The following is a 24381-nucleotide window of genomic DNA, read 5'->3' as shown; positions in this document are numbered from 1 at the left end:
GATTACAAGCACTCCTGTATTCTGAAGTAAATGTCACATGCAAATTTTTCATTCATAGGTTCAAAATGTCCACCTGGCAAAAGATGAGAATGTAGGATGTGAGCATTTGATGTCCACCTTCTTCATATCATGATGTATAACTTTACTCTGAAATTCAAAGAATGCCTGAATTCCAGTCCCTGGAAGTATCACAGTTGGGTCTGAAATATAAAAGATTTGAACATTTCATCACCTGTTTCTCAAACAGAGCTGTCAGTCATCATATTCTTCAACAGACTCCATTTTGTTTATAATTTCAAAATACAAACTGTTTATTTTTCAGAGGATGCCAAATTAGCCTAATTAAAAATTCTAACACATCTTTGAGATAATGTTAACAAGTGATACAATTTATAGCTTTATTCTAATATGTCAGATTTGTATTGGTGTTATGGCAAACTCATTGCTCTTCATTATATACACATATACCTTCCTCATTGAGCCTCATCTGAAGAAGCCCATAGATTCAATTTTCATGCACCTGACAGTGGTCAATATTTCAACCATTATCATCCGGTCAATACCAGAACTTATGTCATCCTTTGGAGTCAAAGATTTCTTTAACGATATTGGTTGTCAAACATTTCTGTATGTAACCAGAGTGATTCGAGGTCTTTCCATATGTACTACCTTTCTCCTAAGTGTATTTCAGGCCATCACTGTCAGTCCCAGTCATTCTAAGTGGGTGTGGCTGAAATCTAAACTCTCCAAGTGGATTTTCCCCTCTTTACTCTTTTTTTGGGTCATCAACATGCTGATCTACACCCACATCATTGGATCTGTAAAAGCCAGACTGAATTTCACTATGGTTGGTCAGGGATATGTTAATGCACACTGTCAAACCCGGAAGCTCGGAGACCATGAATCAAGGTCATTTATAAGTATCATAGTGATTCACGATGTAGTGTTCCTGGCACTGATGATCTGGTCCAGCCTCTACATGGTGTGGATCCTCTACAGACACCGCAGGAGGGCCCAGCACATTCACAACTTCAGTCTCTCTTCCAAGACATCTCCAGAAAACAAAGCCACCCACACAATCCTTTTGATGGTATTTTGTTTTGTGTTCTTTTACTTGTCAAGCAACTGTTTGACGCTTTATGGATTTTATGCATCTGAGAAAAACACAAGGTTGGAGGGTATTGGTGGAATTTTAGCATCATGCTACCCGACATTTTGCCCCTTTTTTCTGATGAAAAATAACAAAATTATTCTCAAACTGACTTCCTTCCTTTCAAATATGAGAATGACCTTTTGTCCATGAACTTTCAGTGGCTGATCTGACATAATCTTCAACAGAGGAGTCTGCATCAAGATTATATGAGGAGAAGCAGCCACAGGGCCCTGGGGCACTGGAAATGGGGCTAGTTTGAGTGGAACTATGCAGTCCATTTAAAAACATTCATGTTTTGATATGTTAATGTGAATCAAATGTGTTAATCTTCACATAGATGACACAGTTAAGTAATCTTTTGGGTTAAATGACTGTGTTGAATATCATTAAGCTAATTTTATCTGCTTGGTTTTCTCTTTTCGAGTGGAGCTACTGGAAAATACAAAATCGCATTTGGGATTGCCTTATATTTCTGTTACACTGTGCTGTTCATAAAGACTTCCTTTATGCATTCAATATGTTAACACCTTGCATATTTTGGGGACTCAGCTGGAGGTTGGATGTTCCCCAGTGACGTAAAGTTAAAACAAAGGAAGTAAAGAGAGCTCTAAAGAATGTCTGTGATGCTGGAAAAATAGTTGTATTTGTGAAAAGATCTAGGAAAATAGGGCTGATTAAGAGGATGAGAAATTGTGGGAGATTCCATCTCCAGCATCTGTGTAAATCCATCCATAATGATCCCCTCCCCTTCATATTGATATGCTGACATGCTGATTATTTGGATCTGACTTACTGGGATGTCAGTGAGAAGTGTCTCTTCATTTAAATACTCATCAGCAGGGGCCTGATTCTTTCCCATAGCTCCGTGGTGTACTGGTTTACAGCATATTGACTTTGCAAAACTTTTCAACCAACATCTTTCTTTTTTTTTTCTGTTTCATCTTCCCCATCTTAAATTCTCTGTCCTACTTACCTCATTGTTCAGTTCCCTGCCCAGGGACAGCACACTGGTGACTGTAGCTTGAGTCTTTGCACATATCTTTTTTCCCAGGGCTAAAGAATTCCACCTCACCTGTCCAAGGGTTCCAAGGTTTGGAACCCAAAATTTGTAGAGTTCCCATTTCCCCTCTCTTCAGCTTTCCATGGTTCAGACACATAATCAAAAACTAGAAACTCAGTTTTCTCCATGCGGTTTTAAAATTTGCCCTTTATCCTAATGTGACAGTCAGGGTGATGTCGGGAAATACACCTCAGAGACCTTCAGCTTAGACACTGCTTCATTACTGTGTGGCTGTCTTTCCTCCCCAGTGTGTTTCCTTTCAGGAAGTGTTGCTCCTCATGAGCAGGCACAGATGCCCCGTGGACAGCTCTCCACCCCTCCTCGGCCCTCCACCCCATCATGGTTTCATCTTCGTGATCAGTACAGTTTGAAATTTTCTTTTCCTTGAATTTCCAACATCAATTCTTATGATTGGCTATCCTCTCCTTCAAAATTATTTTCTTTTTATTTTTTAAAAGATTTGTTTATTTATTTGAAATTCAGCTACAGAAAAGGAGAGGTAGAGGCAGAGAAATCTTCCCTCTGTTTGTTCCCTCCCCACATGGCCTCAGTAGTCAGGGCTGGGCAAGGCTGAAGCCAGGAGTCAGTTGTGGGGAGCTCCTCCTGGTCTCCCACATGGGTGCAGGGGCTGAAGGACGGGGGCCATCATCTGGTGCTTTCCCCGGCACATCTACAGGGAGGTGGATCAGAAGTAGACTACCTGGGACTTGAACCAGTGCTCATATGGGATGCCAGTGTTGCAGGCAGCAGCCTTACCTGCTCTGCCATAGGGCCCCCCCACCCCCTGCTTATTTAGGAGAAGTTATTTTTTAAAGTAGCACAATACTTGGCAATTTATCTTGCTCCATGAATGCTCACTGTGGCCACACCCAGGCACCAGCACCCAGATCCAGACCAGCACAGCTGCCCTCACCCCTCACCCCACTCTGGCTGCACCCCGTGGTGTCTACTCTGGACCAGTGACCCCACCACCGTGCCTGTCAGGTCTCCCACTCACAACAGTTGGTCCCAGGTGTCACTACTGCGTGGCCCCTAAATTCGTAGAGGAAATCATGCAGTTGCTGAGGCTCTGTCCTCTTTCAGCAGTGGCTGCTGAGAGAGTTGTGAGGACTCTCCTGCTCAGGCTGCCATATCCGGGTCAGCTCATGCTCCTGCCCCTGTGCCTCTCAGGAGGATCTGCCCCAGGATGCAGAGCGGTGACATCATTGACAGACCCGGATGTTGCCACTGCTGGGACCCAGCTAAGGCCTTGCCGAAGGCCTGTTTGCCTGCGGGTTTGCTGAGACCACCTTTGCCCTTGTTAAAATCCATGAACAATCCACAGGTATTTCCAACACAGAGCTAATCTTCATAGGAAATCCCTGGGTGAGGGTAACCATCACTGAAATCTCCTGCATGCGTGCCCTGCACATCCACGGGTTCTCCCCAGGCTGCCAGTCTGACAGAATCTGGTGGATTGGGAGGCTGAGAGAGTGGGCATTGATTTTCTCAGGCTTGTAGGGCTGGTATTTGGGATGAGGACGCCAGGGTGGCTGGGCCATGGGAGCACTCTCTCCCTGGCTGTGGTGGCCATCTTGTCACTGTGCCCTCCTGGGGAGAGGGGGAGCTCTGGTCTCCTCCTCGTGAGGAAAAGAACTCTGACAGGGCCAGAGCCCCCCCTCACAGCGGCCGTCACTTTCCTTCTGTCAAGACCTCATCTCCAAATACAGTCACACGTGGCCCTGGGCCTTCCATGTTACATTTCAGGGCAGAACTCAGTCTATGACACACACACACACACACACACACACACACGTGTTGTATTGACACCTAGAAACCTCCATACCTCTTGAGTATATAACTCTTTAAGCCACTGCTTTAGGGATTTTTGGGAGGCAAAAGTGGTTTGCTTTTTGAGTGGTTTCTGCCTCATGTTCCTCAGGTGACAGATGATGAGTGAACCAGGTCGCATGCAGTGCAAATCTGCGGACTTCTTCCCCCGCCCCCTGAAACCCACGAACATTGGTTCCCTTTGATTGTGTCTGGTGCCATTGGTCTGATCACTCCCAAAGCAGCAGAATCTGAATTCAGCTCAAGCAGGTTCAAAATGCATTGTGCTTCCAAAACAAATAGTAAAATCTTAGTAAAATGCCACCTACAGGATCTTTCTTTCACAGACCTTGTTTGGATTTTTACAACTAGGATCATGAGTTCTTTCCTTACACAAGTCTCCTTTCTACTGATGTCATTGATGGTCTTCAAACAAACTCTTCAGGTCCTTCATTGTGGTTCACTGAAGCTTTCTTGTGTTTCTGGGTCTGGAAGGGTTTTTGCAGTATTCAGGTGATTCTGTCTGTAAGTGCTTTAGAACTCATAAAGGAAGAAATCATTAGTTTTCGAGATATTTTAAACAATAGTGCTGATTGCTTCTTCGATGGTTATTCAACTCTTGTGTTTTCTCTTTTTCACTCTTCTATAAGTGTTAATTAGTTTTAGAGGATCAGAAAGACACACAGAAATACAAATAGTCCTACCTGCTGGTTCTTCCCCCCAAAATGCACACAACACCCAGTTACTGGGCCTGGCAGAAGGTGGATCCAGGAATCAGGCCAGGCCTCCTACATGGGTGGCGGAAACCCATTTACTTGAGTCATTAGCTGCTCCCTCAAAGCATGTGCATGAGGTTGAATCCATAATTGGAAGCCCCAGAGTTGGGATTTGGACTTAGACCTTGGATGCAGGATGTCTGCATGCCAAGTGACATCTTCACTGCCAGGCCACACACCCACCCCTGTCATTTTTTTGGTATTTTGTATTTACCAAGTGGGAGCATCGCCTCAACCCTACCATGGCAGCTGGCTGTCATACACCACACACGTGTGAACTGAAAGAACTCTGGGTGACTGTGAATATGGGAGTCATTAAACCTCATGAGCATTGACTGTGTTTCACAGAAGATGCATCCATGAAGTTCCATGAGTCTCATGACTAAACAATGAAACATTGCAATCTAGGGAAAAATCGAATCCATACCAAACTGCTCTTTTAATGTCAGAACACAAGTTTTGCTGGAACAACATTACTGGATATAGGATTTCTTTATACTTTTAAAAATTTGTTAAACTCACTTTCTATCTTTAATTATTGTGTAATCTACTACACAGCTCTTTTGGGGTCGGTTGGTTTCCATTTGGCTCCTGTGGCAGATGGTCTGGGTTTGTCCTTCTCTCCTGCCTCTGCTGTGTTTGCTCCCGGGGTTGCAAGGTTTCCTCCACCCTCAGGAGCCTGTGGGTGTTGTTTGCGACTGGCAGTTTCACCTCTGAAGATTTCTTAAGCCCAGATTTTCCAGGGAGTGCTCTGATGACCACATTTTATCACAGTTTCTAATTTAATATTCTCCTGAACTCTTGGGTGTGTAAATATTGTGAATTTGTGCATGTCTCCTATATTTCCAGATTTATTGGTGGAACCATGATCTGTGGTGGTTTCTGTGTTAGAAAGCTGCATCAGACTGGGGGTCTGATGGGCAACTCGGTGGCTGGCACTCGGCCCCTGTGGGATGGGGCGATAGGAGTGCAGAGGAACCTACTGGGCTGCAGCCACCGCCTCACTGTTCCTGTCGAGGTCACCATGTCATGCTGTGACTTTTAGCTGTCAATCACACTGATGTCCACAGTGGGTGTTCCACGATGGACTTTTTGGCTGCAGGGTCTTTCCCCTCTCTCCAATGATTCCAAAGTGCCTCTGCTGGAAGTGTTTGAGATACCCCCTTTCTTTAGAGTTGTGGATTGCCTCACAATTCCTTAGCATCGCCCTGAGTGAGAATTTTCTGCGAGAGAATCTCCTGACCTCAGGTCCATGGGACCGCACATTTCCTGAGGGCTCTGGTGTGATTTGGAGAGAGGCACTGGGTGGCTGCCGTGGGTGTGGTCCCTTGTGGGAGCTGACTGCTCTGACCTCGAGGTTGGTTTTCTTGGTTACAGAGACGGTTAAATCTTCCACTACTGTTTGGATTCTCCTATATCCCTGTAAGTTTCTGTTCCTTGACATAATAAAGGAGCAGTCTTTGAAAGTCTGATAGAAAATAGAATGAAAGGCCAAGTTCACATTGGTGCAAACATGGGAAACCCACATATGATTTTGTTCACACCATGTGTTCTTCACCAACCTCTCACAGGCCTCTCATGTACATGGATTTCACAGTGTTTTTTGGCACCAAAATTCACTTGGCCCTGGCTTTGTTTTTTTTTTTTTTCCCCATGAACTTTTTAATTGGGGGAAAAGGTATGCATGGGTTTTGGAGGCTTCTGCACCAAAGAAACCTGGTCTCTGTTGCACCTTCATGGACTGTGGAGGTTTCCCTCGCACACTGAGTCTGGTTTCTTTGCTCACAGCAGCTTCAGACCTTTTAATATTATCAGAATGGGCCTCTCGGTGCCCAGGATTCTGGTCTCCCAAAGCTGGTTCTGTCTGAGGGTCCTGCAGGAGCAGCGGCTTCCTGCTGGGGAGGTGGCACCAGGCCGTCCCCTTCCTGCCTTTCCTTGAGCCTTTGTGTCTTCCCTTGTTTTGGGAGCCGACTCTTAGAAAACCCAGGCAATTGCTCTTGTGGCCTCATCTCTGCTGTGAGCACGTAAACCCCGGCTCTCTTGGTTAACCTGGCCTGTGCATCCCTCCCCTTCTCAGCACATGTGTCCTACGTGTGTCTGTGTGCTGGACATGCAAAAGCATTGGACAGGACAGAGAGGGGACGTGACATTTTCTCGCTTTTCATTCTCTGTTGTTTCGGTCTGTTCCATTTTCATTTCCTGTCATGGTGGATGGCATGGATTTAGGATTAGACAATTTGCTTCCCATTCTCTCTTCTCCCCTCCTGTAATCGTCCCTGGATTTTCTTCGGCATGAGTCAATTTTCTTTATCTCAACTCTCTCTCCATATGTGCACAACTTTAATATCATTATGTATTCTATTTTACAAATATGAAATGGTTTCGCATGCTTTGTTGCTAGTGTTGAGCACTATAAAACAGAATTTGTCTTAAGAGTTACCAGCAGCTTCTGAACAGCAGGCATAACAACAACAAGTGCAACCATTGTGTTGTTATTTATTTATTTATTTATTTTTTAATTTTTGCCAGGCAGAGTGGACAGTGAGAGAGAGAGACAGAGAGAAAGGTCTTCCTTTGCCATTGGTTCACCCTCCAATGGCCGCCGTGGCCGGCGCGTTGTGGCCGGTGCGTTGCAGCCGGTGCACCGCGCTGATCTGATGGCAGGAACCAGGTACTTCTCCTGGTCTCCCATGGGGTGCAGGGCCCAAGCACTTGGGCCATCCTCCACTGCACTCCCGGGCCACAGCAGAGAGCTGGCCTGGAAGAGGGACAACAGGGACAGAATCCGGTGCCCTGACTGGGACTAGAACCCGGTGTGCCAGCGCCGCAAGGCGGAGGATTAGCCTATTGAGCCACAGCGCCAGCCAACCATTGTGTTTTTGTCTCCCCATTTGGAGGGGAGGCTTTGCCAGGCTGCATCTGCCATATCTGAGCACGTTCTGGCCATTTCTTTCATGTGGAAGCGACAGAAGCAAAATAGACAGAGGATGTCACTTGATGGGTAGGTCCTGCTGGCATTTGTCTGGAAAGATCTTTATGTATCTTGCCTTCTGAAAGCCGGTTTTGTGGGTGCCTTATTCTTGGGGGTGGATTTTTGTTCCCCTGTCCCATTGCTTTCCAGCCTGCCAGGCTCTGCTGAGCAGTGCACTGTGGATTATTCTGGAAGCTCTTGTAGTTGCTTGTAGCTTTTCTCCTGCTGCTTTAAGGATCCTCCTTGGCAATGCTGTGGGAGAGTTGTTTCCAGTACATTCTGGGGTAGACATTTTTGGGCTTGACCTTCAACTCCTGGATTTTCATATCTCTTTCCAGCTGTGGCAGTGTTCTGCGATTGCTTCTTCGAATGAGCCTTGTACTCATTTGTCTTCTTCTGCTCCTTCTGAATTCTCATTTACTCCTCTGTGTCCACTTTTGATAATTTTTAGCTCCATGAACTCTTTGATTTTTTAAAAAATTGTTTCAAGCTGTCTAGATTTCTCTGATGAATTTCGTTCTTTTTTTTTTTTTTAAAACTTTTCAACCAAGCTCTGGTCTTCTCCTCGTGAGGAAAAGAACTCTGATGGGGTCAGAGCCCCCCCTCACAGTGGCCGTCACTTTCCTTCCGTCAAAACCTCACCTCCAAATACAGTCACACATGGCACTAGGCCTTCAGCACTTGCACTTCAGGGCAGTACTCTGTCTGTCACACACACACACACGTGTCATATTGACATCTAGAAACTGCCATATCTCTTGAATTTATAACTTTATGGCACTGCTTTAGGGATTTTTGGGAGGCAAAGGTGGTTTGCTTTTTGAGTGGTTTCTGCCTCATCTTCCTCAGGTGACAGATGATGAGTGAACCAGGTCGCATGCTGTGCAAATCTGCGGACTTCTTCCCCGCCCCCCTGAAACCCTTAACATTGGTTCCCTGATTGTGTCTGATGCCATTCATCTGATCATCCCCAAAGTGGCAGAATCTGAATTCAGCTCAAGCAGGTTCAGAATGCATTGTGCTTCCAAAACAGATGGGAGAATCCTAGTAAAATGCCTCCTACAGGATGTTTCTTCCACACACCTTGTTTGGACTTTGACAGCTAGGATCATGAGTCCTTGCCTTACACAAGTCTCCTTTCTACCAATGTCATTGATGGGCTTCATCAAAGCTCTTGTGGTCCTTCATCGTGGTTCCCTGAATGTTTCCTGTGTCTGGTTCTGGAGGGGTTTTTGCAGTATTCAGGTGATTCTGTCTCTGTTTGTTTTAGAACTCGTACAAGAAGAAATCATTACTTTTGGAGGTATTTTAAACAATTGTGTTGATTGCTTCTGTTTTTCTCTTAATTGTATATTTTATAAGTTTTAATTTTTCTTCCTTTTTCTGAGGATAGAAAGACACCCTGATAGGAAGACAAACAAATACCGCTACATGCTGGTTCTCTCCCCCAAATGCCCACTGCAGCCAGCTCTTCTGTCTGAGTAGAATAATAATGAGTTATGGACCAGAAATAAATAACTTTTAAAAAAGTTTTTTGAAAGGCAGAGATACAGAGGGAGTGAGGGACAAAGAGAGGTCTTCCATCTTCTGGTTCACTCCCTAAATGGCCACAACAGTCAGGGCTGTGCCAGAGCTGCTTCCAGGTCCCCCACATGGGTGCAGGAGCCCATACCCTTGGGCCATCATCCCTTGCTTTCCCAGGCACATCAGCAGGGAGCTGGAAGGCAAGTGGGACAGTGGGAACTGGAACCAGTGCCCATGTGGGATGCTGGCACAACATGTAGCAAAGTTACCTTCCATGCCACGGCACCAGCACCACACTAAATAAATAAGAAAAGTTATTCATAGCTCACATACCAAAACATTCACTAGGCTAATCCTCTGCCTTGCGGTGCCAGCACACTGGGTTCTAGTCCCGGTTGGGGTGCTGGATTCTGTCCCGGTTGCCCCTCTTCCAGTCCAGCTCTTAGCTGTGGCCAGGGAGTTCAGTGGAGGATGGCCCAAGTCCTTGGGCCCTGCACCCCATGGGAGACCTGGATAAGTACCTGGCTCCTGCCATCGGATCAGCGCGGTGCGCCGGCCGCAGTGCGCCGGCCGCAGTGGCCATTGGAGGGTGAACCAATGGCAAAAGGAAGACCTTTCACTGTCCACTCTGCCTGTCAAAAAAAAAAAAAAAAGAATAGTATTTCTAGGTAACCATTCAGAGAAAAGTAAATAAATTCTCTTCTATACAATCCATTATGTAAATAAATGGTGTTAGGTTTGAATATGTCAGGGTTCTCGCCTTTCATCACCCCCAGAAAAGAGATGGAAAAGGAGACAGAGACCTAACTCAACAGACAGGTTGCTTTTAGTGTAGCAAAGAGGGAGGAGAGTCTGTTCTCACAAAGAGACTGTGTGAGGGCACATGTGGGGCTGGATTTTATCTGGCTGAGGTGGGAACTTGCTGCGGGTGGGAAGGGAGGCTTTTCAGAAGCCACTGGGAACTTTCCTCTTAGCTGTTTCACAGGCTGCTCCATGCAGGTTATCTGCCAGCTGTTTTGGAAGGAGTCTGGGGGAGGTTGAGCGTGGTTTCTGTGCTGGGGTCTCTGGAGGGAGGGAGGGTGACATCTTGTCAACCCTTGAAATAGAACCCTGTAAGAAAAGAATGATACTAGAACAAGTTCAGGAAGGGCCAGTATTCTGTGCAGCAGTTTATCCTCCCTCTTGTAAGCCAGCATCCCCACAGAGTGTCAGCTGCCCCACACTCAAAGCAGCTTCCTTGTGGGTGCCTGAGAAAGAGCAGAGGATGACCCAAGCACCTGGGCCCCAGCAGTTCCACAAAGATGGAATTCCTGGCTCCTGGCTTCAGTCTGGGCCATCCTCAAATCATTTTGGCAGCTTGGGGAATGAACAGCAGATGAAAGATCTCTCTCTTTTTTAGTCTGCCTTTGAAATAAATAAATAAATGTTTAAAAACGAATAACAATAACTCTCCATAAGACGTTAATAGGGTTGATAAAGACAAAAACAGAACTTCATAGAAATAATCACTGCTTGGAAAGGGAAAATAAAGTCAGACATCAGGTCTTAACTAAAAAAATTAAGAAACCTCTGGTGAGACATGATTGCCACCAGCTGCGTGGAGATGAACTTCTGATGACATGTGTCATCCTGAAGTTTACTTTCTGACATTCAGCTTGGGAAAATGCCGCCCCAGACACTGACATTCCACTACGCATGATTCATTTTGCGTCTGGGAGGGTGATTTGGGACTCTCCCAGGGCCTTCGAAGTGACAGTGATAAACAAGGTGGTGGAGGCAGCAGGTGATAAGATGGCCAGTGCCCACTGGGAGGAGACATCCCGCTGGCCCAAGCCTGATCCATAGTCAGTGCTGGGCAGCCCCAGCCTGTGCAGGATGCCCCCAGTAAGGACCCTGCATCCCCCGCCTGGGGCGGGAGGGCAGCGAGGTCTCCCACCTGCTCACACCAGGTCCGTTTTAATGTTTTCATATTCATCCTTCCAGCGTTTTTCTGAGAAGTTTACCTGTATGTTCTTATTTTTGTTGCCACTGTTTCTTGTCACCCCTCCATTTGTTTTCACTCCTTCATTCTCTTCTTTCTCAGTCTCTGAACCTCTCCAGATCCCTCATTGCCCCCGTCCACTGAGTTCTTTGCTTCTGCCCTATGCTCTGCTCTTTGCTTCAGTACCTACTTGGATGTTTATGACACTGCAATGAATATGCCTCTAATTTGATTTTATAATTTTTTATTTTAATGTTATATTCCTTTTTATGGCATCTTTCCATTTTAAGTTGTTACTTCTTATTTCAAATTAATGTATACACCTTTTTATTTAAAAGGGCTTCAGTCACACTTAGATCAATTGATATCATTTCTGGTAGAGGTTTTTTATCTTATAATATATTAGCTATTATGTTTTCATATATCTGTTATGTAAGTAGTATCAGCCTTTAATTTTTTAGAAATAGAAATGTTCTTATACAGACTTTGCTCTCACAGTAACCTTGAAACTTCCTCAAATCATTTAAATAATTTAGTCAATGTGTCTATGGATATCTTTATTTTTTTGAAGATTTGTTTTATTTATTTGAAAGACAGAGTTACAGAGAGAGGCAGAGACAGAGAAAGAGGTCTTCCATCTGCTGGTTCACTCCCTAGATTGTCGCAAGGACTGGAGCTGTGCTGATCCGAAGCCAGGAGCCAGGAGCTTCTTACAGGTCTCCCATGTGGGGGTAGGTGCCCAAGGACTCGGGCCATCCTCTACCTCTACCCCAGGCCACAGCAGAGAGCTGAATCAGAAGAGGAGCAGCAGAGACTAGATCTGGAGTACATGTGGGATGCCGGCACTTCAGGCCAGAGCGTTAACCTGCTGTGCCACAGCGCTGGCCCTGAATATCTTTCTTAAAACAATTACTAAATGGTAAAAGACTTTTAATTTCTTTGTAATGATATTAATATTATTCTTTTTAAAATAGACCGTTGCAAATGTGTGATGAATAAAAGTGGCAAAAGATATTTTTGCTCATATCCAATTCAAATCAAGGATTTTCAATACATAATCCTTATATGTTAGCATTGACGTTGTAGGTCTTTCATGTATGCTAAGCCTTTCTTTTTGTTCTGTTATATGAACTTTAGCCATTTTTCTCCTCTATTACAGCTGTGGTTGATCTTACACGTATCTTTCAAAATGTTAACCTTACCTTTCCCTTTTTTCTTTATTCTACTCCATGGTATAATGTAGGAGAGAGCATTCAGAAATCACATGTTATTTACAGAAATTAAAATATCCTGGGCCTGCACAGTGGGTTAAAGCCCTGGCCTGAAGCACCAGCATCCCATAAGGGTGCAGGTTCTAGTCCAGGCTGCTCCTTTTCTGATCCAGCTCTCTGCTTTGGCCTGGGAAAGCAGTGGAAGATGACCCATGCCCTTGGGCCCCCGCACCCATGTGGGAGACCTGGAAGAAGCTTCTGGCTCCTGGCTTCGGATCGGCACCACTCTGGCCATTGCGGCCATTTGGGGAGTGAACCAGTGGATGGAAGACCTCTCTCTCTGTCTCTTCCTCTCTTTGTAACTCTGTCTTTCAAATAAAAAAAAATCCTATTGAGGTAGTATAAACACACGTCTAATCTGCTAAAATTAGATGATGATCACTTCACCAAATGCTTAAGGGAATTGTCACATACTGAGAAAATTCGAGTTTCAACTTCTGTGTAATGTTGATAATAGCAAAAGATCTGGAGTTGAAGGTTTTCAAAAAGAGGATGTGCAAACTACTGGGAAGATTCAGAAATCTTCGTGGTTTCTGAGCCATAGTTTGTTAGTAAAATGATTCCCACCTTACCCTTCCAATTGGGTAATTCTCTTGGTTTTTGGTACTCATTTTTACTCATTTTGGAGAGCACTGATTCACTTTATAATGAATTTGTGTAGGTTATTCTCCATTTGACTGATGGAGTAGGTAGTCCCATCTCTGTACATTAAGACTTGATTTATTAGCTGTTGCTGTCAGTGTTGTGCTCACTACATTATGTGATTAAAGGAATGCTCTTTTTCTGTCCATAGGAAGGGTTTTTAGACATTGTTTATTCCTCAGCATTGAGGCAATCATTGGGATTCTTGGTGGAATGATATTTTTTCCTGCAACTCAGTTTCATCATGTGAAACTTTGCACATTGGTGACTTTCTGTAATTCTAATGTATTTTTGGTGAGTCATGTTTTCTGGGGATTTGCCCATATGTTTCAACCTTTCAAATTTATTGCAATAGTCACAATATCATCTTTTACAACTATTTTTAACTTCTCAGTTTTGATTTTAACATTTTAAGTCAGATATTATTAGTATCTTCTCTTTAGGAAGTGCTACCATTCTCTAAGGGTTGGTAATGTTGTTATTCTTCAGAATAACTGCATTTTGACTTTATGTTTCTATAATGTGTTTCACAATACTGAAAGGTTTTTTTTCACTTTGTTCTTACTAAGGAAAGTTTTTTGGAACTTAGTGAAAAATCAATGATAATATAAAATATCCTTTCCTTTTTAGAATTCATTATAATTCTGCTATGATAAATTATTCTGTTCAGTTAAACCCTGTACTTTGTTCTCATTTGGTTCAGTGTTTGCCGTATGGCTGCACTGATTACATGGTGCATGTTCTAGTGAAAAGGGAGGTTGGGCATTTGATAGAGACGCATGTGTTGGTGAAGGCATTAGGTGCAGAGGATGAACTGAGCTGCTCAACTTCTTCATTGTCTGACTCCCTCTTTGCTTGGTGGTTCTGAAATTGCATTGCCTTTGCTTACGTGTCTTACTACAATGGTGGATTCCCCTCCATGTTCTGATCCTTTCATGTGTCTGCACGTTTAGTGTTGATTCTCACAGATTTACAACCTTCATTATTGCGATGTGCACTTCATTATATCCAGCTCTTTTGTTCCATAAATGTTTGTTTTCCATTGTTATTTGGCATGAACCTGCTTTCTGTTGCTAGGTTTGTATTTTGTTATCTACCTTTATTTTGGATTTTGTCTTTCTTCTTTATTGGACTTGTTTCTTTTACAAACATTGTAGTGATCTTGAAGCTTCATGTATCTAATATTTAATGGACACACCTTATGTCTAGAGGTCAACATTGGCCCTATGTATCATGTCCCATCCAATTACTTTTGGACTGTGCATTTGTATTTATATGGATGCATTCGATGGCACATACTTGGGATGTGGTTTTTTGACTCTTGCATTCTCTGCTTTTACATTGTAATTTAGACTGTTTTCAGTTTTGTGGTGGTATAATTGGTAGATGATAGCTTATTTGATAGCTAAAACACTGGGGTGATTTGACATACATTTGATATGAGTACTACAATTAAGTTCATTATCATACCATTCACCTTCAATAGAAACCTTATACATTGGGGAGAGCATTGTAAGAGCTATGTTGTGAGCAAATATCAATGATATAGTACATTATTATCAACTATATTCACCTTATAATGCAGCAGCTATCCAGAAAGTATTCATCTTCTAACTGCAAGGTTGTACCCTTTCACTAACATCTCCCTCCCCTACCTTATCACTCCTGAGAATCATCTTTCCTCTGTTTCTCAAACTTTGATCTTTTATAGTCCATATAGAAGTGACATCATTACTAGAAATCTATATAGTAAAGAATGGGAATGTGTGCACGACAAAGACAATTGAGAAAAGTAAGTCTCTGAGAGAATGATATAGGCAACAACTTCAAAAATCAACAAACACAGATATTAAAGTTATTAATTTAGAAGTCAGCCTCAGTGACTGTCATACCATTCCTGTTCTCACTGTAATTGTGAACCAACTCACTCTACTCTGTTTCCCCTAAAAGTGTTCAAAATATGTGTGGGCCAAAATATTTATTTTACATGTGTTGCAGGGAGCACAACTCAGTGATGATTTGCTATTCTGGGCTCATCAGCTGTCATGTGACTTCTTCTTGGGGCCCCAAAGTTCTGTGGTATTGGCTATCCTGTGCATTGTGGGAAATTTTGTGCATGGTGGGAAATTTAACAGCAATCTTGGTCTCTACCCACTGTGACAGGAGCTCTGCACCACGTGTGAGACCAAATATGTCTCCAAACACAGCTGGTTGGATGAGGGGAGGAAAAAAACCCCACTTGAAAACTCCATTCTACTTCCTTCTGTATTTTGAAAATGAATTATATATTTAGAGTATCATAATATGTGAGTGGTTAAATGTTTCCTGTCTTGAAAGAATTGTGTCTGCAATCTAAATTGTAAAAATGAAGTTCAGATATTCATAGTACAGTACATGTATCAGAAATGTAGTGTTCTTTAGAAAGGATTGGATATACACATATCATCAGAGGTAAGAAGCAATCTAATACTCTGAAGAAAAAAAGCACTTTTAATGTAATTTGTCATTCACAGATGCCAGCATGCACTAATGGAAATGTAGGATGTGAGCATCTTCGAATCACCTACTTCCGTAGTCTGAGGTTCAAACACTGCCCGCTATTCTATTTCTGGAAGAGGCACAGCAAAGACTGAAGCAGAAAGCTTGACCACTTGCCCCTCCCCCCCAACACTGAACTGTCAGTCTTCACATTCTTCAAAAATTCCTTGTTAAAAACATCACGTCACAGTACAATCTATTTATTTTTCAGTGGATGCCAACCTTACCTAACTGAAACGTTATTGACATGTTTCCAGGTGACAAAATTTTGAGCTTCTTTCTCATAGCTCAGATTTCTATTGGTGTCATGGCCAATTCATTTCTCTTTATGAACTATATTTATGCCTTCCTAATCCAGCCTCAGCTGAAGAAGCCCATAGATTCCATTTTCATGCACCTGACAATGGCCAATATTATAACCATCGTGTTCCAGTCAATACCAGAGATCATGTCATCCTTTGGAGTCAAACGTTTCTTAGATAATGCTGGCTGTCAAACTGTTTTTTACATCTACAGAGTTGCCCGGGGTCTTTCCATCTGTACCACGTCTCTCCTGAGTGCTTTTCAAGCCATCACTATCAGTCCCAGTCATTCTAAATGGGCAAGGCTGAAATCTAAGTTGTCTACCTGGATTTTCCCCTCTTTCCTAATCTTCTGGATCATCAATCTGCTGATCTACATCCACATCATTGAAACTGTAAGAGCCAAATGGAATTTCACTTTCATTGGTCATGGGTTTGTTCATGCGTATTGTCAAACTAGGCAATCTGGAGATCGCCATTCAGGGTCATTTATAAGTGTCATCTTGACCCGTGATGTCCTGTTCCTGGCACCGATGATCGTGTCCAGCCTCTACATGGTGGGGCTCCTCTACAGACACCACAGGAGAGCCCGGCACATCCACAGCTGTGTCCTTTCCAGGCAGATGTCTCCAGAAAACAGAGCCACCCACATTATCCTTTTGCTGGCATTTTGTTTTGTGTTCTTTTACTGTTGCAACAACTTTATGGACATTTATGCATATTACAGACCTGAGAAAGACTCAAGATTGGTGGGCATTACTGGAATTTTATCATCATGCTACCCAACATTCTGCCCATTTTTGCTGATGAAAAATACCAAAAATATTCCCAAATTGACTTCTTGCCTTTAATGATGAGAATGCCTTTTTCTCCAAGAGCTTTCCTTGGTTGATGTGACATCATTTACCACAGAGATTTTATGAGGAAACAAAGGCAGGTGACCATCGAACTAATCTCACTTGAAGTATTCAGCTCATTTAAAAAACACATTTCAAAATGTTAAATTGAATATATAAATTTTCAAACTGTGTACATGTTTAAGTTATGCTGTGGGTGTAATTAATGTATTGTCTATTATTAAAACTAGTTGCTTCTGCTTTTAATGCACCTAATAGAAAATGCAAAATTGTATTTGGTGCTTGCCTCATATCTGTTCAGCTGTGTAAGAATTTCCATATTCATTTATGAAATTTTGACAAGGGTCTCATTTTTAACACCCAGGTCTCATTTTTCAGGGACTTTGATAGGGGTTAGATGTGTATCAAGTGATCTTGCGAGATAAAACACAGGAATTCCTAAAGAATGGGCTGCAGGAAAAATAAATGTCCCTGTGTAAAGAGCTCAGAAAACAGAGGTGATGAAGATGGGAAATCGAGGAGGTTCATTGTTTAACAGACACTGAAATGCAGGCATGTCTCCCAGCATGTGCATAAATCCTTCCATAAGATCCCCTCCCCTTCTCATGCTTATATCTTTGTTATTAGGATCCAGTCCCTTGTGCTGTCCAGGAGTTGTGTGCTACAGTTAAATACCCACCAGCAATGGCCTGAAGCTTTCCCAGTGGTTGGGGTGTAGAGACTTTCAGTGTATTTACATCATAAAATCTTTTTAATCAATATATTTTTTTCCCAATTTCATCTTCTCTATCTTAAAGTCTCTAACCCACTTAACTTGTTGTTCCATTCTGTTCCTCAGGGACATCAACACGTGCTCTGCAGCTTGAATCCTAGCACATGTCTTTGTCCCCAAGGCTGATGGATTTCACCTCACATTTCCGTTAGATTCCGAGGGTTGGATCCTTGTCTTTCAGGAGCTCACAGTTCCACTCTCTTCGGTTTTCTGTGATTCCAACCCATTATCTAACGCCAGAAAGAGGCTCTTCCTGTGAAGAAACTCAGTTTATTACAGGAGCTCATAAAATCTGTGCTTCATCCTGCTATGTCAGGGTGACATTTGGAAATACCCCTCAGCGACCTTCAACTAAGAACTGGTCCATCGCTTAGTGGTGGTCTGTCTTCCACCATTGCCTCTTTCCGCTCCAGGATTTCTCTGGTCTTAAGCAGATGTGGCTGCCTCCTGGACGGCTCTCCACGTCCCCCTCTGCCCTCGTCATGGTTTCATTCCCTTGATCAGTGCAGTTTGAAATAGACTTTTCCTCTAATTACCAAATCCAATTCCTGTTTTGTGGCCAGCCGTCCTCTCCTTCAGAAGTAGTTTTGAATGTTGAAGTTCAGCAAATTCTCCGCAATTTCCTGTTCCACGGATTTTGTAGTGGACACCCATGCACCAGCACCCAGATCCAGAAGCAGAACAGTGCCGCTTCCTCCATCCCTCACGACCCCCCTCCTCCGTCTCCACCGCGCCCCGTCCTTGTCTGGTCTTGTGCTGTTGCCCGTTCATCCATGAGGCGCTCTTGCGTGTCCTGCGACCTCTCGGAGGTGGTCTGTGTAAGAGCGCCTCTGTCCTGGGTCTGTGTAGGCTGTAAGAGAGTTGCGGGGTCTCCTGCTCAGGCGCTTGGCTGCACAAAGGCGACATCGCAATTCCGGGTCTGCTGGCTGGTGCTCAGGCCATGGAGCCGCTCAGGAGGCACCACCCTGAGGGCGCGTGGAAGTGACGTCATAGATGGAGCCCGGGTGCACAGGCTTCTGGGCCCTGTGCTGAGGCGGCCGGGAAGTCCTCTCTGTTACCAGGTTTGATGAGGTCAGCTCTGCAGCTTGGTAGAAACAATAAACATCCTACACAGGTATTTACACTAGAAAGCCAACATTCACAAGAATTCCCTTTGAGAGAAACTGTCCCCAACATTTCCTCCAGGCTCCTTGCTGTGGCCTGCCTGAGCCCTGCCTGGGCCATTTGGGAAGGGAACCAGCTGATGAAAGCTCTGCTCTCTCTCTGCCTCTTCCTCTCTGTAACTGTAACTTTCAAATAAATACAATCTTTTAAAAGAAATGTAAGAAGGCCACAGTTCCAGTGGAGTGTACACACGGGCTGAAACTCACAATCATATCCCAACATATCCGTTTCAACCTTGTTTATTAATTACTTCAGCCTTATTTATTAATCATAATGTATTAACACAATTCTGTTTTTCTCTCTTCAGGAAGAGTTTATTGATTTTTTTTGTACCTAACCATGGAAGCATTTGTTGGAAATCTTTGTGAAAATGATTATTCCTAAGTCTGGCATGATTGGTGTCTTCCCTTTAAGAAGAGGTACCCTCCTTCTAGAAGTTCATTAACTTTGTTATTCTTCAGAAATAACCTGAATTTTGAGTTTATGTTTCCAGAATGAATTCCACAATACATATGGATTTTTTTGTTAATGTAAAATAGCCTTTCCTTGTTGTAATTGATTATAATTGTGTTAAGATACATATTCTGTTACATTCAACTCTTGCACTTTGTTCTCACTGGGTTCAGTGAGCTGTGACTGCGTTGATCACATGGTGATGTTACAGTGGAAAAGGGAGGTCTGGTATTTGTCAGTGACTGCTGTGTTGGGCAAGGCGGTGGGTGCAGAGAATGAACTGATGTGCTCAACTTCCTCATTGTCTGAATCACAGTTTCTGGTGGTTCTGGAGTCTCTGAAAGCCTTTGGTTCCCTCTTTTACTACAATGGTGGCTTCTCCTAGGTCTTCTTATCCTTTCACGTCTTTACACTAAACGTTGCTCTTGTTTTGTGTTCACAAACTTAACAACTTTGATCTTTTCAAAGTAGGCTTCATCATATCCAGCTTATCTGTTCCCTAATTGTTAGTTTTTCCAATCTTATTTTGCATGTACCTGCTTTCTGTTGCTTAGTTTGTAGCTTGTCATCTTCCTTTATTTTGAATCCTGGTCATTCTTCTTTATTGGACATGTGTCTTGCAGAAACCTTGTAATCCTCTTGAATTTAGTTCCTCTCATATAAATGTGGACACTCGCTATGTCTGCAGATTAACATTGGCCCCATATATCAGGTCCCGGACTTTTGGACTAGATGTGCTTCTGTATTTACATTGTGAAAGTACCAGACAGCACATGCTTGGAATGTGGTATTTATTTAAAGATTATACATACAGTAGTTGGAGAGACAGAGAGAGGTCTTCTATCTGCAATTCACTCCCCAAATGGTTGGAATGGGCCAATCTAAACAAGGAGCCAGGAGGTTTTTGTGAGTCTCCCATGTGGGAGCCCAGGCAGTTGCACTATATTCAACTGCTTCCCAGACCATACACAGAGAACTTAATTAGAAAAAAAGCAGCTGGGACACAAACTGGGGCCTGAATGGGATGTTGATGCCAGGGGGAGGTCTAGCCTACTATGCCACATTGCTGGCCCCTTGATTCACATTTGAAATGAGTACTCTAGGCAGGCTACGTAGCATACCGTTCACCTTACATCAGAACCTTTGTGTGCCTGGTGACAGGATGTAAGCTATATGATGTTAGCATATTTCAATTATATAACACATTATTAGTTATGTAATACATTATTAATAGTCATCCCATATTAAATTACATAACCAGAATTTATCTTACAACAAAGCTTGTACCCTTTCACTAACAGCTCTCCATCTCTGTCACCTGACAGTCACCATGTCTTCTAGTTCTCTATGTTTGGTATTTATATTTCACATACAAGTGAGGTCATATAGCATTTGCCTTTCTGTGTTTTGTTTATTTTACTTAACATAAAGTCCTATAGGTTCATCCATGTTGTCATGAATCCATGGATTTTTTTTTTATTGCTGAATGAAATTCCCATCACCCATTTATTTCCCTGTTGATGGACACTAAGGCTGTGTCCGCATCTTGACTTTTATGAGTTATGCTGCACTGAGATGGAATGCATATATCTCATTCACATACTGACTTCAGATCTATTAGATATTTATCCAATTGTTGTACTGTCAGTTCATGTGCTGTTCTATTTTAACTTTTTGAGGAAAATCCATTCAGTTTCTTACAAGGATTGTTTCATTTTATACCAACAGTGAATAAAAATTCCTTTGCCACTTTGATAGTGGTCATCCATCACTGGAAGGTGATGTCGCTGTGTGATTTTGACCAGTATCTCAGGATGATTTAAGATTTGACTTCATTGTCAAATATTTGTGATTACCTTTTCATATAACATTGGCCATTTTTATGTCTTTGAATAATGTGTATTCAGGACCTTTGCCCTGTCTATTGTATGATTTGCACATCTTTTCTCATAGTCCATAGACATTCTCATTTTGTTGATTATTTCCTTTTTCTCTGCAGAAACTTGTTATTTGGATGTTGTCCCATTTTATGTATTTTCTCTTTTTTTCAGTGATTTCAGAGTCATAACCAAGTAAGCATTGCCTAGATCCAAGTCAGTGACTCTTTTTCCTTAGGGTTTTGGCTAGGAATTTTCTGGTGTCAGGATGCATCTATGTCTTTAATCTTGTTTCAGTTGATTTTTGTGTATGTTGTTAAATAGTGATTCAATATCAATATTCAGGTTTCAGCATCAGTTATTTTACACATTCTCCTTTCTCCATTGTGTATTCTTGGAATCCTGCTCTAAGATTGGTTCGCCATACATGTGGATTCACTTCTGGGATCTTTATTCCATCTATGAGTGTATTGATTGATTGCTGTCAGAACATCTGATGATCCAGCTTGGTTTTTCTCACTGAATACAGGTTTTCTTTCTAGTGCCTCTTGTCTTGCACGTGCATTCAGGACAGCTTTTTCAGTTTCTGTGATTGGGGTAGGGATGCCTTGAACTCACAGGTCACTGTAAATATTATGCTCTTTTAATGCTATTAAAATGATTCATTTTTCTGTCTAATTGCTAAGGCTAGGGGTGGCAACAGTAGACATCTTGAGCCATATCTTATAGAGGAAGGTGTCATCTTTTCATCATTGAGTCTGTTTTAACTGTGAACTTGTCACATGTGGCATGAATTATTTTCAGTTCCATTCATGTACTTAGTTTTTTGAGGCCTTTTTTGTCATGAGTGGATATTCAGTGCTTCAAGTGCTTTTTCTATACCGATGATGTATTAATTTTTCATTCATTCATGTAGTACATTTCATTTACTTGTGTGTGTAGAACTATCCTTACATCCCAAAGATGTCCTGATTATGTATGGTGAAATCCATTTATTCTGCATTTAAGTGTCAACATATTTTGTCGAACTTGTTGATAGCAATGTTCATCAGAAATATTGGCCTGTAATTTCCTTTTCTCATGGTGTCATTCTCTGCCCTTTTTATTTTAAAAAGTCAGGGAATATAGTCCTTCTAAACTGAGTTAGAAAGTATTCCCTGTCTTCATGTTTTGGAGATATTGAGAATTCTATTTTTATCTTGTCTTTTAATATTTTGCAGAATTCAATAGTAAAGCCATCTGTTTCTGGGATTTTCTTTATGGGAGATATTATATTCTTATAGATTTATTTTATTTTTTCGATTTACATACAAAAGCTGTTCCTCAACAGTCCAGACAAGGGCTCCTCAAAGTTGCTGCATCTGGATGGTAATTTGCTTGTTTTTTAAACTTAATTATCTTTAAAGTGGAACACAGAATGGTACAGCTTTTGTGACCACATAGATATAACTATAATTTGTGTTACATAAGAATATCTTCCACTTAATACATTAAAATGATATAATTCTCTGAGAACAAGTTTTACCATAATTCTTTAATACAACTCTTTGAGGACAGAGGTCCTGCATGGGAAGTTAATGCACTGTGACTCCTGTTGTTTATTTAAAAATCAACATTATTTATAATGTCAGTGATCACCCAAGGCTCTTGACATGAGCTGCCTAGGCTATGGAAGCCTTTTGGATCCACAAACTCCTTCATATTTTGAGAAGGCCATAGGCAAAGGGGAATCTCTCTTATCCCTTCAGAGCAAAGTACACCCTTCTTTGGTGGCAGCTTTTTTCCACTGGGGCCTCTCCCACAGAGATCCTTCATGTAGATCAATTTTTGCCACAGTGTCTTAGCTTTCCATGCCTGAAATGCTCCCCTGGGCTTTTCAGCTAGACCAGAATAGCTTAAGGGTTGATTCTGAGGTGAGAGTGCTATTTAAGGCAATTGTCATTCTATGAGTCTGCTGTATGGACTGCTTCCTATGTTGGAGCATCCACTCTCTTTTAATTCTGCCTATTATTATTACCAAAGACTTATCCTACTTATATGATCACTTTAACACTTAATCCTATGCATATGCTCACTTTAACACTTATAATGTATTTTTACCAGTGGGCTTAAGGGGATTTAAGGTCCCATGGCAAGTTTTTAACCTGTACCCTTAGAAGTAGGTCCATAGGAATGTATGCAGAACTATACAGCTTACAGGTACAAACTTCATACTTTTCACAATTACGACTTTAGGGTCACAGTGATTCTTCCCTCTGTGCCCACCATCTCACTCACACTGCCAACCCACTTTCATTTCCCTCTTTTATTCTGACTCTTATTTTTAACTAAGATCTATATTCAATTAATTTTATACATATGTGGTTAACTATGTTAAGTAAAGAGTTCACCAATTAGTATGAAGGAAAAAAGGGGTAAGGAAAATAAGATAAAATGAATGAAAAGGAGAAAAATGAAAAATACATAAAACAAAACTGTTCCTCAACAGTGAAGGTATGGGCTGCTCAAGTCATTGCTTCTCAAGGTGTCCATTTTTTCTTCTACAGATTGCCTTTTAGGTATTCTGTTTTTTTGTTTTTGTTTTTGTTTTTGTTTTTTTTGACAGGCAGAGTGGACAGTGAGAGAGAGAGACAGAGAGAAAGGTCTACCTTTCTCTACCTACCCTTAGAAGTAGGTCCATAGGAATGTATGCAGAACTATACATCTTTACAGTTACAAACTTCATACTTTTCACAATTACAACTTTAAGGTCACAGTGATTCTTCCCTCCATGCCCATCCTTTCACCCATGTTGCATGTGATTTCTCAACAATGTTGCAGTGGATTCATTTCTGAGAGCAGGAGCGTGGTGGGGGCAAGAGGCACGGAGTCACCACACATACCCCGGGAGTCAGGTGAAAGTGGGATTGAGGCAAGCAGCCTGCAGACTCGATTATTTCAGATGGTACAACATCTTATATAGCCAAGACCAGCCAATCTGGTCAAGGGGCAGTCTATGCCCCAACTAATCACAGCCTGTTGACAGGCAGTTTCCAAAGCCATCCAATCACTGCCTGTTGCCAGGCAGGCTCCATTTGCTATGTGGGTTTCAAATCCATCCAGTCACAGCCTGTTGACAGGCAGGTTCCATTGCCAGGTGGGATTCAAAGCCATCCAAACACAGCCTGTTGCCAGGCAGCCTCCGTTGCCAGGTGGGATTCAAAGCAATTCCTAAGTAACTGATGCTTGCTT

At 42.4% G+C, this 24381-nt stretch overlaps 2 protein-coding genes across 3 annotated transcripts in view; both read left to right on the top strand.

The window, feature by feature from the left end:
- Nucleotides 1-17168, top strand: part of ORYCUNV1R1616 (vomeronasal 1 receptor oryCunV1R1616) — a 28776-nt gene extending 11608 nt beyond the window's left edge. Inside the window, exon 2 of one of the 2 annotated variants that reach the window (XM_051837335.2) lies at nt 15701-17168. In XM_051837335.2, the coding sequence (XP_051693295.1) occupies nt 15973-16878 (906 nt within the window). In that variant the 5' untranslated portion in view covers nt 15701-15972 and the 3' untranslated portion in view covers nt 16879-17168. Of the gene's footprint in view, nt 1-15700 lie in introns of those variants that run through there. The other variant, NM_001167303.1, reaches the window with a different exon arrangement.
- ORYCUNV1R1513 (vomeronasal 1 receptor oryCunV1R1513) lies at nt 431-1303 on the top strand. The gene has a single exon (NM_001167202.1). The coding sequence runs from the start codon at nt 431-433 to the stop codon at nt 1301-1303; it is 873 nt and encodes a 290-aa protein (NP_001160674.1).
- Nucleotides 17169-24381: the final 7213 nt, after the last annotated feature.

The sequence above is a fragment of the Oryctolagus cuniculus genome, chromosome 18, assembly GCF_964237555.1.
Source record: "Oryctolagus cuniculus chromosome 18, mOryCun1.1, whole genome shotgun sequence".
Taxonomy (NCBI): domain Eukaryota; kingdom Metazoa; phylum Chordata; class Mammalia; order Lagomorpha; family Leporidae; genus Oryctolagus; species Oryctolagus cuniculus.
The sequence above is the reverse complement of the archived record's forward strand: the minus strand, read 5'-3'. Positions and strand labels throughout refer to the sequence as shown.

Bases quoted from the DNA above. Each gene is read 5' to 3' on its own strand.
- ORYCUNV1R1513 (NM_001167202.1), top strand. From the start codon at position 431: ATGGCAAACTCATTGCTCTTCATTATATACACATATACCTTCCTCATT.